The sequence below is a fragment of the Hemiscyllium ocellatum genome, chromosome 36 (genome assembly GCF_020745735.1).
Source record: "Hemiscyllium ocellatum isolate sHemOce1 chromosome 36, sHemOce1.pat.X.cur, whole genome shotgun sequence".
NCBI classification, from domain to species: domain Eukaryota; kingdom Metazoa; phylum Chordata; class Chondrichthyes; order Orectolobiformes; family Hemiscylliidae; genus Hemiscyllium; species Hemiscyllium ocellatum.
Window position 1 is genome coordinate 36,412,179 of NC_083436.1, and position 12,339 is coordinate 36,424,517.

At 41.9% G+C, this 12,339-nt stretch overlaps 1 protein-coding gene across 1 annotated transcript in view; it reads right to left on the reverse strand.

Annotated features, from left to right (window-relative positions):
* Positions 1-1,615: 1,615 nt before the first annotated feature.
* Positions 1,616-12,339, reverse strand: part of LOC132833293 (probable E3 ubiquitin-protein ligase HERC3) — a gene marked incomplete at its 5' end in the record, with an annotated part of 53,140 nt that continues 42,416 nt past the window's right edge. Inside the window, 5 exons of the mRNA XM_060851458.1 lie at positions 1,616-1,861; positions 4,131-4,230; positions 7,432-7,615; positions 9,892-9,977; positions 12,048-12,114. Coding sequence (XP_060707441.1) covers positions 1,641-1,861; positions 4,131-4,230; positions 7,432-7,615; positions 9,892-9,977; positions 12,048-12,114 — 658 coding nt within the window. The remainder of the gene's footprint in view (positions 1,862-4,130; positions 4,231-7,431; positions 7,616-9,891; positions 9,978-12,047; positions 12,115-12,339) is intronic.

Genomic DNA, 12,339 nt, shown 5'->3' on the forward strand with positions numbered 1-12,339 from the left:
CTGACACCATGAACTAATTATTTACAAACCTGAGAGAAATAACCTGAGAGATGGCAATTGACTAATGGTTGGAATGCTGGTGTTGATAAGCACATGAAATAGGCAGCCTCAAATAGTTGTGCTGATAAGAGTTACATGAGGAATGATGGGATGGTAGCACAGATGCTGGCCTGGGCTGGATACAATGCAAGGCCCATTTCTTTGGTATTCTTTCAATGTTATTTTATCTGATGTGATGTTGTATTGGTTCTATTTGGTACAATTCTTAATAACTACAGGGCTACCTTTTAATTTCTCTGACTAGGTTATATATTTGTTCCACTTATTGTGTTATTACATCTGTTTCTGTTAAGGAGGATTAATGTCAACATAGGTTTTGTGGCCACTTGTGGCATGACCATTCTCAAAATGCATGTAATATATCCCCTCTCTTCCATTCTGTGTACCTGTTCTATTGAATTAGTATCATTCCCTACAGCCAGGTACAGCACATGACCAAATACGGGGTATAATAATTTAGTGGCTGTATGGATGACATTTGAGAAACGTAACTTCAAATCACACCATAGTAGCTAGAATTCTAAAATCAATTAAATAAATCTGGAATGAAAAGTCAAACTAGTGGATTACAATTGTGATTCAGAAATAGCTGCTGCCTTTATGGGGTCTGGACTACACGTATCTCCCGCTTTTCGAATGTTTGCTTTATGTCACTTCACTTTTACAAAAGACCCACATTAGTACAAAGTTAAAAATCACACAATGCCGGGTTATAGTCCAACACGTTTATTTGGAAGCACTAGCTTTCGGAGCACTGCTCCTTCGTCAGGTGATGAAGGAGCAGCGCTCCGAAAGCTAGTGCTTCCAAATAAATCTGTTGGACTATAACCCGGTGTTGTGATTTTTAACTGTATCCACCCCAGTTGATCACTGGCTCCTCCACATCATGGCTACATTAGTACCTGTTCATGAAATTTTTTTCCCATTTAAATCATGCATCTTTGCCTTATGCCATTTTCAGCAGACAAAAGGTTTCCTGGGAATGCTTGACTTTTGAATAGTGAGGGATACCCATATGTGGCTCTAGAGTAAAGGAAGGAGAAAGTGAAGTCTGCAGATGCTGGAGATCAGAGCTGAAAATATGTTGCTGGAAAAGCGCAGCAGGTCAGGCAGCACCCAAGGAACAGGAAATTCAACGTTTCGGACATAAACCCTTCATCAGGAAGGGCTGATGAAGGGGCTTATGCCCGAAACGTCGAATTTCCTGTTCTTTGGATGCTGCCTGACCTGCTGCGCTTTTCCAGCAATACATTTTCAGCTCTAGAATAAAGGAAACGTATTTGACTCTTAAACTGCCCTTTCAAATGGCTGAACAAGTTTCTTTATTGCCTCCCAGAAGGTGGCTCACCATTGCCTTCTCGAGGGATATTAGGATTAGGAAATAAACGCTGGTCTTGCTGCTACTTGTTATATATTATTTGTTTCATTAGAGGAGATTTAAAGCACAGGAACACCATATGAGCACTGGATACTTTCTGTGCTGTAATGAAACAAATACAATTTATTGTATTAAGTCAGATTTTCTTAGTCAATCACTGACATCTTTCAGATTAAATAAGTAAAAGCCCCAGCTGCAAATATTAGGGTGGTTGTGCATTGAATTCTTCACTGAATTCAATTGCGTGAAGTAACTTTTCTCTCAATAGTTCGATGCTGCTGTAGTTGGGAAGCTCCAAGCTCATGGTACAGGTGTAGGCACGAGGATATGAGGAATCTGGTTCATCGGTCCGGCTTTTCAAAATCCTAATGCAGTAATTCTGAATCCCTCCTGCTGGGATTCTGTCAGTTCCTGACAGAAAGGCTGAGAAAAAGAGTAAAATATTCAGTGAAATTAAAGTCTAATTCAGAACTATACAGATTTATTTTATTCAAAAGGGGCAAAATAACGTTTTGACTCTCAGTACTGTCTTTGCAATTGCCTCTGAAAAATAACAACTGGTGCCTTGTGTTGTCGCATGCCACATTTTCCATCATCCTTTCTGGCTTCACCTCCTTTCTCTTTGGGGTCTCCACCTTGGGATTCATATCACCACCTTTGAATGTGCTCCTTCCTAGTTCTGTATTTAGTCTCAACAGACACTAGCTCCCATTTAAGGTTGAGCTGCCAATTCTACCCTCAGTCCTGGATCTTTGAACCTGCTTTATGAGAGTGGACTAGAGGATGCTACAAAAAAGCCAAGTAGCATCAGTGATGTAGATTCTTGGATTATGGTTTAGATTCCCTACAGTGTGGAAACAGGCCATTTGGCCCAACAAGTCCACACTGACCCACCGAAGAGTAACCAACACAGACCCATTTCTCGACATTTATCCCTGTATCACCTAATCTTATGGGCAATTTAGAATGGCCAATTCACCTAACCTGCACATCTTTTGGACTGAGGGAGGAAACTGGAGCACCCAGAGGAAACTCACACAGACAATGGAGAATATGAAAAACTCCACATAGCCAGTCACCTGAGGTGGGAATCGAACCTAGGTCCCTGGCACTGTGAGGCCACAGTGCTAACCACTGAGCCAGCATGCCACCCAATGTCCAACTTAGCTGGCCCATTTGCTGGAGGGAGTTGGTTAGCTCAGTTGGCTGGATGGATGGTTTGTATGCAGAATTATGCTAAATGCATGGGTTCAATTCCTGCACCAGCTGAGGTTATGATGAAGGACTCTCTTTCTCAAACTCTTCCTACTCATGTGGGGTGGTGACCCTCAGGTTAAACCAACACCAGTCATCTCAGAGATCTGGGGCTTGTTACGGTTGTCTTTAAAACTGAATGTGGACTCCTAAACCACCAGCAAAAATGTCCAAATATCATTTAAGAACAGATGGAATTTCAAATCAAAAGATGTGCAGGTTAGTTGAATTGGCTAGGCTAAATTGCCCATAATATTCAGGCATTAGTCAGGAGAAGGATAGAGAATAGGTCTGGGTGGGTTAATCTTTAGAGGTTTGGTGTGGACTTGTTGGGGCAAATGGCCTGTTTCCAAACTGTAGGGTTTCTGTGATGAATTAATCCTGCTCGCTTGCTCTTTCCTTGTAGGCCTGCATTTTCTTCCTTTTCTCAAGTATTTCCACCTCACTTTTTTAAAGTTACCATTGAGTGTTCTTCCACCATTCATTCAGCCCTTGGACTACTGGATCAGAACAACTCATCACACAAAGGAAATTCTCATCCCCCTTCTGGACTTTTCACCAAGGATTTTAAGAAACAGGCTCTTCGGCCCAACAAGTCCACACCGACCCTCCGAAGAGTGACCCTCCGAAGAGTAACCCACCCAGACCCATTTCCATCTGACCAATGCACCTAACACTACGGGCAATTTACCATGGCCAATTCGCCAGACCTGCACATCTATGAACTGTGGGAGGAAACTGGAGCACCCGGAGGAAACCCACGCAGACATGGGGAGAATGTGCAAACTCCACACAGATAGTCGCCAGAGGCTAGAATTGAACCCAGGTCCCTGGCGCTGTCAGGTAACAGTGCTAACCATTGAGTCACGACGCCACCTAACTGATGAACACCTCTTATGAACTCACACAGTGAGACCATGTCACTACAGCTATGTTCTTAATGGATGACAAGATAGGCTTGAGGGACTGATTGGACTTCTCGTGGTCCTACTCCTATTTAGAATGCTTGGATGTACTGAATGTCCTCCTTTAGTACTGTACACTAAGATCATTTATGGTTCTTAAGATCCATCCACCCTGGATGGCTACATTAATATATCTCAGTTTCACCAAATAAAAACAGCCTTGGCTTGGTAATGAGCCAATTAAGATGCACATATGACCATTATAGTCATTTACACGCACAAAGTCTAGATCAGAATGATGCTGGAAAAGCACAGCAAGTCAGGCAGCATCCGAGCAGGAAAATCGACGTTTCGTGCAAAAGCCTGTCATCAGGAATGGCTCCTGATGAAGGGCTTTTGCCTGAAACGTTGATTTTCCTGCTCCTTGGATGCTGCCTTACTTGCTGTGCTTTTCCAGCACCACTCTAATCTAGATTTTTTCTAGCATTTGCAGTCCTCCCTTTTGCTTATTTACATACACAAAGCCCACTTACCAAGAAAGCGCTTTTTCTTCTCTTCTGGTAAGTTTTCAAAGACTTGCCAAAAATTCCTGACTGCTCTGTCAGTGTTTTGGTATTCAACGTATTTTGCATTCTGTAAATATAAAACATAGCTTAGTTGGCACTGTATTCACTCCAGTTTAGATAAGGCCATAAAACCAGAAGACATAGCAGCAAACATTGGTCATTGTACGGATCAAGTCTACTTCAATGAGATCTTGGCTGATCTGAGTTGAGGGGTGATATAATTGAGGTATTACACAGGATGTTTGATCTCAAATTTACTCCTATCTTTCTTAAATCTCTATCTTTGAAACTCTTCAATCAGGCTTCTGTCCGGCGACAGAGCCTAAATGGCTTTTACCAAAGAGATAAATGATATTCTTTACAATGTTTACATTAAGTATTAGCAAACTGATTTGATGATTACTTGAGCAGATGTAAAGAGACTTGTACTGACTTCAGGGCAAGTCTGAGGCAGTATGTACCTGTCGTGGTTCAACCTGTGAATAAGCTTACACTGAGTAAAAATATGCTCCAGTTTCCTCTTTCAAAAACTGGCTCTCAGGAGTAGTTCAGCAACAGAGGTAGACTCTCCCATCTCGTCCTGCTCAACCAGTCTACAGTCTTTGACACAGTTAACCTCCTCCAATGCCTTTCCACTGTCATCCAGTTGTGTTGGATTGCTCATGTATAGTGCTTTTCTTATCCAACCAATTGAAGGCAGAGATTCACTTGCGATGGCTTCTCTTCTTACCCTAGCACCATTATCTCTGGTGTCCCCCAAGAATCCATCCTTAACAAACCATCCTATTCCTCATTAACTTACTGCCCCCCATACACATCCAGTGAAGGCACAGCGTAAGCTTTCATATGCACACTGACAACAACAGCTCTCCCTCAGCAATACCTCTTCCACTGTTACCAATTGATCCGATTATATGTCTGACATGCAGCACTGTTACGCAAAGTTTTCCTCCAAACAAACATTGGGAAGATCAAATCCGTTGTTAATGATCCCTATTCCAAACTCAATTCCCATTTCCTTGGGAACAGCCTGGATTAAGACAATCTGCTCTTGGCCTTTTGACAGCTTTTGATGTATGGTCCATACTCACTTTTGAAAAATTAAGTTGGATCTCACAGAAATCTACAAAATTCCAACTAGGGAAAGTTCAGAAAGGTTGTTCCCAATGACTGGGAAGTTCACAACCAAGATGATCTGACCTCATTTGTGCCATCACCAAGGCTGCCTATTTTAAAGTCCACACCATTGTCTGACTTAACCTCTGTCTCAGACTGTTTTCTGCTTAAACATTCAACCACAGCTTTGTTATCTCTAGATTTGACTATTCCTTGCTGGACTACAAACCAGAAGTCATGCAAGATCTGATTGTTCTTGTCTTTCTCACAGCAATTTCCGATTCTTCGGTCGCTCACTCTGACTTCCATAAGCTCTTGGTAAAGCAATGTCCTGAATTTAAAATTCTTATCCTTGTTTACCAATCCCTCTATGGCATTGCCCCTTTCTCTATCTTTATCTTCTGTCCCACAACACCCTGAGATTACTGTGCTCCCCTAATTCTTGTCTCTTATTCATTCACGGGATGTGGCAATTGCTAGACCAGCATTTATTGGGTATCCAATTAAGTGAAGGCAAAGGTATTGTGGTACAGTCACTATTAATCCAGAAACCCAGGCTAATGTTTTGAGGGTGTGGGCTCAAATCCTGTCATCGTAGATAAAGAGTATTTGATTTAAGGGAAGAACTGGAATAAACAGCTGGCCCAATAGTAGCTGTGTTTTTAATATTTTCTCAGGAACAAAATCTGCTGTCCTTACCAAATCTAACCTATATGTGACTCCAGACAGACAGGGAAGTTGCTGATTCTTAACTGCTCTTGGGGAATAAATGATGCCTAGCTAGTGACTCAAACAATTTTAGAACGTCGTTACAATTCCTCCATCTTTGGTTGTGTTTTCAGTTGCCAGAATCCCAAGCTATAGAACTTCCCCCTTTAAGATTCTCCTTAAATATAGATCTTTCATCAAGCTTTTGGTCACCTGACATTATATATCCTTATGTGATTCAGTGTGATACTTTGTTTTGGACAAGCTGAGCGAGTGGGCAAATACATGGCAGTTGCGGTATAATGTGGATAAATGCGAAATTATCTACTTTGGTCGCAAAAACAGCAAGTCAGATTATCCGAATGGCAATAGACTGGGAAAGGGGGAGGTGCAATGAGACCTGGGTGTCCTTGTACACCAGTCACTGAAAGTAAGCATGCAGCAGGCAGTGAGGAAAGCAGATGGTACATTGGCCTTTACAGGAAGAGGATTTGAGTGCAGGAGCAGGGATGCCTTGCTGCAATTGTATGGGTGAGGCCACCCTTGGAGTATTGTATGCAGTTCTGGTCTCCTTATCTGAAGATGGATGTTTTGGCTATGGAAAACGTGAAACAAAGGTTTGCCAGACGATTCCTGGAATAGTCAGACTGGCGTTGGCCTAGTGATGTTATCGCTAGATTGTTAATGCAGAGACCCACAGCAGATGGTGGAATTTGAATTCAATTTTTTTTTAAATCTGGAATTAGGAATTTAATGATGACCATGAATCAATTGTTAGGAAAAACCATCTGGTTCATTCATGTTCTTTAGGGAAGGAAACTGCCATCCTTAAGAACTAAGGATGCCCAATAAATGCTGGTCTAGCCAGCGATTGCCACATCCCATAAATGAATGAGAAAACATATGAAGATCAGTCAGTGTTCACTTTATAAGAATGACGTAGGATCTCTCAGAAACCTCTAAAATTGTAGCTGTGGTAAAACACAGGATGTCTATTCCCAATGACCGGGTAGTCCAGAACTAAGGATAGAATATAAAATAGAAAGCAGGCCATTCAGCCCTTCAAGCCCGCTCTGCCATTTCAATATGATCATGGATCATCTTCCAACTCAGTACCCTGTTCCTACTTTCTCCCCTATACCCTTTGATCCATTTAGCCCTAAAATCTATAGCTAACTCCTTGAATATATTCAACGTGTCAGCCTCAACTGCTTTCTGTGGTAGAGAATTCTCAGAGGCTCACCGTTGCTCTCTCTCTCTGAAGAAAGTTCTCCTTATCTCAATACTGAATGGCTTACCCCATATCCTTTAACAGTGATCCTGGTTTTCGCCTTGATGTGGTTTGAGGTTTTGAACTATTTTGGACAAATGTACAGCATTCAATCCTGTACAGCCAATCACTATAAAGGACATGGAAAAGTAAATATGCAGCATAGTACCGTACCTGTTCTAACAGCTCCCAGTCATATCTGGTGCTCCCCTGGATAACATCCCTTAGTTCTTCAGGTAGGAATGTGTCCACAATTGGCAGTGAATAACAGCTCCTGAAACCTTGTGAAAAGGCTTCAAATTGTTTCTTCACTGATGTGTTTAGCTTATAATCCACAACAGCATCAACATATTGTTTTCTATTTAAAAAAAAGATTATGCATAATGTCCATGTGACACCTCCATTTGATCACCTTAATCATATTGCCACAAGAAAACAAACTATTTGATATATGTGTGAAATTTTTTGCCACAAGTTCATATTCCACCCTGTCAAATTGTCGTAATTTCCTGAGAAATAGAAATGGACAGCAGGTGGGAGCACTTAGAGTGTGGCACTGGAAAAGCACAACCGGTCAGGTAGCATCTGAGGAACAGGAGAGTAGTTGGAGATTAGATCAAGTAAGCTTTGTTTTCAGTGCATTTCATTTGGACAGCAAGCACACCCCTTTGGAGAGCTCAATAACCCTTTGAGTGTGGTCATACAGCCCCTTGAGATTGGAGGTTAGAGAGTACTTGGGGGGGGGGGGGGTGGGCAGGGTTACAAGAGGGAGTTTAATTCCTTTTGGAAGTTGAGGATAAGTTGTTACAACTAGTAGAGTCTGGCAGGGATGTCTGTAACCAAATGAAATTAGGGAGCAGGTGATGGCTACATGTTAATTCAAGAATAACTGGATGAGATCTTACATCTCTATGCAATAAATAGGGTTGGAGTTGCTAGTGTGTGAGCAACAGTAAAAATCCAACTAGGAAAGTGTACAGCTGGACTTTTTCTAAACAACTTTTAATGACTGGTGCTTTTCTGACCTGCTTTGAGGATGGAGGGTCAGAGTCCTGTGGGAGGTGGAGTGTCATCTATCCTTTGGAATGGTTAGATATAAATGAAACTGTTGACTTGTCAAGGCCTGTCACCAAGTGACTAAAAGTCTCAAACAAAAAGGGGATTATCATTGACCAGAAACTGAACTGGACCAGCCTATGAATGCCATGGCTAAGGCCAGATCAGAGACTAGGAAGTCTGTGGTGAGCAACTCACCCTCGATTCATCGAACCCTGCCCACAATCAACCGGTCTCCTGATTAATGCACATGCTGGATAATAAGCGAGTTACCGTGGAGAGGGAAGGTTAAAGGGTGCTGGTGAGGGATATGAGTTGGGATTGAATTGGTACAGGGCATATAAGCAAGATAGGGATGGTTGGGGACATGAGGTCATAGAGAAAATGGGCACAGCATGGTGCAGAAAGTAAGAGAGGCCATAAGGGACAGGTGCAGGGACATAGATGAGGGGCTAGAGGGGCAGGTCATTAAGTGTAGGCTGGCATGGGGAGTATGAAAAACCATAGTGTGGCTGTAGGTATAGGTAGGCCTGGGTATGAGTGGTCAATGAGGGATACATGCAAAGGATCTGTTGCAGATGGGGAGATAAGCATAGGACATTTGAGGGGCCCTGGGGATTGAGTGCAGGTGGCGTTGGGGCTATGACAGGTTATTTGAGGTGGGGAGATGGGTATAAGGTTGAATAGGAAGTACGAAAGATGCCAAGAATTGGTAGATGAGCATACGAGACATTATGGGCCCTGGATTGGTGCAGGGGCATAGTGGCTTTGACAGGCTGCCCAGGTGAGATAGATTTGAATAGGGACTATGAGACACAATGGGGGATGGATAGCTGGGCACGGGGAGTATGAATACCCATGGGGATGGGTACAGGGACATATGTTGCATGGATGGGGCAGAGAGTGAGGGGAGCGAGAGCAGGAGGGATGTTTTATGTTGGAATCTTCTGAACTTTGCTTAGTGTCAGCTTTCCGAGTGTGGCTGTCTGTGCAGCTACCACCATTTCCTCCCCACCCCCCCCCGAAGGAACTGGAAAGCTTCTTAGGCTCTTTCACATCACCTTGACCCAACTCCCCGTCCAGCACGTAACCTTAGATGAAAAATGTGAAGTGCGAGGGACTGTTTCTAAGATGTGTTCAGACTCTGCACCTCCAAACCCAGGAATGGAAGCTGAAACCTAAGTTTCAATATTTCACGTCAGAATAAGTATATTGAAGTAACCCAGGCTTGAAGCGATATTGAAGTCTGATCTCAATCTCATCTTCAGAACCAACTTTGATCTGTACTTTAAATAGTTGCATCTATGATTTAGCTAATAACTTTACCACCATTCACTTTAGTAACTTTCAGCAATAGCTGTGTAAGAAGCTAACCTTGTATCTTATTTAATACGCAAAACTGTGCTGCTGTTTCAATTTACAAATAACCACTGAGAAACTAAGAGGGAAACACATGGGCTTATGTAAATTTTCAGCTCACAGACTCTGAGGAAACACCTGGTATGTGGTCAGGGTTCAAATTCAACACAAATCAAAGACAAATTCATTCAGTATTGACTGTTCAATTTTTACATTTACCTATTATGTTCTTGAACAGGTATCTTGCTGCCATCAGGAATCAGTTCCTGCTGAATTATTTTGCCATCTGCTGTTTTTTTGTTTACCTGCAAAAATAAAGCACAAAGTTATGGAATGTACTCATTTCTTCAGGTTCATCTCCAATTCTCAATGATATTCTACAAGAAGTTCAAACTTCACCACATTTACACATTTCACCCTAATCCAATCAATTCATTTAGGCTCCTCAGACAGAGATTATTTTTCTCCTGAGCTGTTTGGTCCTGGGTATGGGGAACAGGATAGACCTGTTGCTTCTCTCCACTCTGGATCAGGGCTCATTTTTGGACAGTGGGCAGGACCCCTCCTGTCTCAGAGACACAGCCTTACTTCTGTCAGCTTGCTGTACAATAAGAAAGAGGAGGAAGCAAGATTAAAAGGGGCAGAAAGGCCCTGAAAATAGTTTTATTTAACATAGTGCATTGGAAGCTGAGGCCTCTAGGAAGAGTTAAGGGGAAATAGAGCTCAGTCCTCATCCACAACATTCTCCACCGTGTACTGTGACCTTTTATGAACGTATGTCTGGCAGAAATTAGATACCAGGTTACTTGTATGCAGGAACTTTATTTGTAAGAATCTTATCCAATGCTTTAAATTGTCTGCTCCATTTTTTTAAAGCGCTCAGCTTCCAATTCTTCCTAGCAGTTTGCTACAGATTGTTTACTTTTCTGAGTCCACGGTCAAGACATAATTATTCAAGCACCGTGAGCATAGAATAGTCAGACTTGCATAGTCAAATATTGAATGATTGATCACCTATGGCTTCCAAAAATGCAGTGCAACACGTGTAATCAATGTGACTGTTTGAAGACTGATGTGCTGTGCCTTATGTGAATTAAATGAACCAATGACACCATCTGAAGGAAGAGAGGGGAGTTTTTACAGCATCTTAGCCAATATGTATCCTTCTGCAGATTATCTGACCATGTTACTTCTTGCAATCGAAAGGAGTTTAAATTACCACAATGACCACTTAAAATGTACTCAACTAGATTTTATTTCCTTTGGTATGTCCTTATCTGGGGAATGTGCAGCATAATTTAAAACAGTATACAAGACAAACTGACATCTCCTCACTATCTCATTATGGCTTGATTTTCAGAGTTGCATTACCTCTGGCTTCTCCTAGTCACCTCTTGTAACTTGGAAAGTTTAGACTTTCCTTCTACAAATGTAAACATAATTTCATTATTGGGTGAGACTAAATTTATTCAGTTTCCTCTTTTTTTTGTTACAACATCGACCAAATTAGTTGAAGAAGTCAGTCAGTCAGAGTCAGAAAACAGGGCAAAAATAAACCATTACACTGGACTGCAATGTTGTGTACGAAAGCATCGGAGCATAATAGCAAGAGCTGATGAATCCCTTGAGCCGGTTTTGCCTTTCTATAAAATTACGATTTTAGCCTCAACTTCACATTCCTGCTTGTTCCTAATGACCCTGGACTCCCCAACACGCTTTCTAATGTTGGTCTGAAACATTTTCTCAGACTCCTGGGCTAACCTCATACAATGAATATTGGGCTGTTCATTAGGACAGTGCAGAAATCTATGCCTGTTTTAGAATGTTATGCAGCCCTAAGCAAAGCGAACATTCAGCATCGTGAAAGCTAAGTTTCATTCTGTTGAATTTATTGTAGAGAGGCTGCTTGATCGTAGCATCTGACATGGATTACTGCCAGCACAGCCTCCAGAACAAAGGTATTTTTCGGGACTAGTGAACTGCTGGTGGAGGTACAACTGAAAAGGCTTCAAACTAATTAGGTCCACTCTTGATCCTCCCAGTCAGAGTGAAAGGTAAAGTCACCATAGTCCTAGTGGACTACAGGGCTGCTCTTATTAAGGGTCATCACACCTCAGGCAAGAGGAAAGTTTAAGGAGGAGAATCCTTCATGATAATATCAGCTGGTAAAGGAATTGATCCCACACTGTTGGTGTCACTATACATTGCAACCTAGCTGCCTATCCATCTGAGCTAAAACAACTCCATGGTCAGAACGAGCTCCACTATATCTGAAGGAGCTACTCCTATTCCTCTGTTCCTTCCAGTTCACATTTTACTTTCAATATAGTTTGAAAAATTGGTCCATTAGTGATGTAGCAGTGGAGTAAACTTACTGTAAAATCAAGACATAACATCTCTTCAATGTCATCATACTCATAGTCAAGGACATCCTGGAGTGATCTATATGAACAGAAAAAAGATACATTAAAATTTAGATAATTCATTTTTCTTTTTTTAAATAGAATATGGTAAAGTCAGCAATTGTTCTCAACCCTAATTGTCCTTGAATTGAGTGCCTTGCTAGGCCATTTCAGAGGGCAGTTAAGAGTCAACTCAATTGCAATGGGTCTGGGTCACATGTAGGCCAGACCAGATATGGATGGCAGATTTCCCTATCTAAAGAAC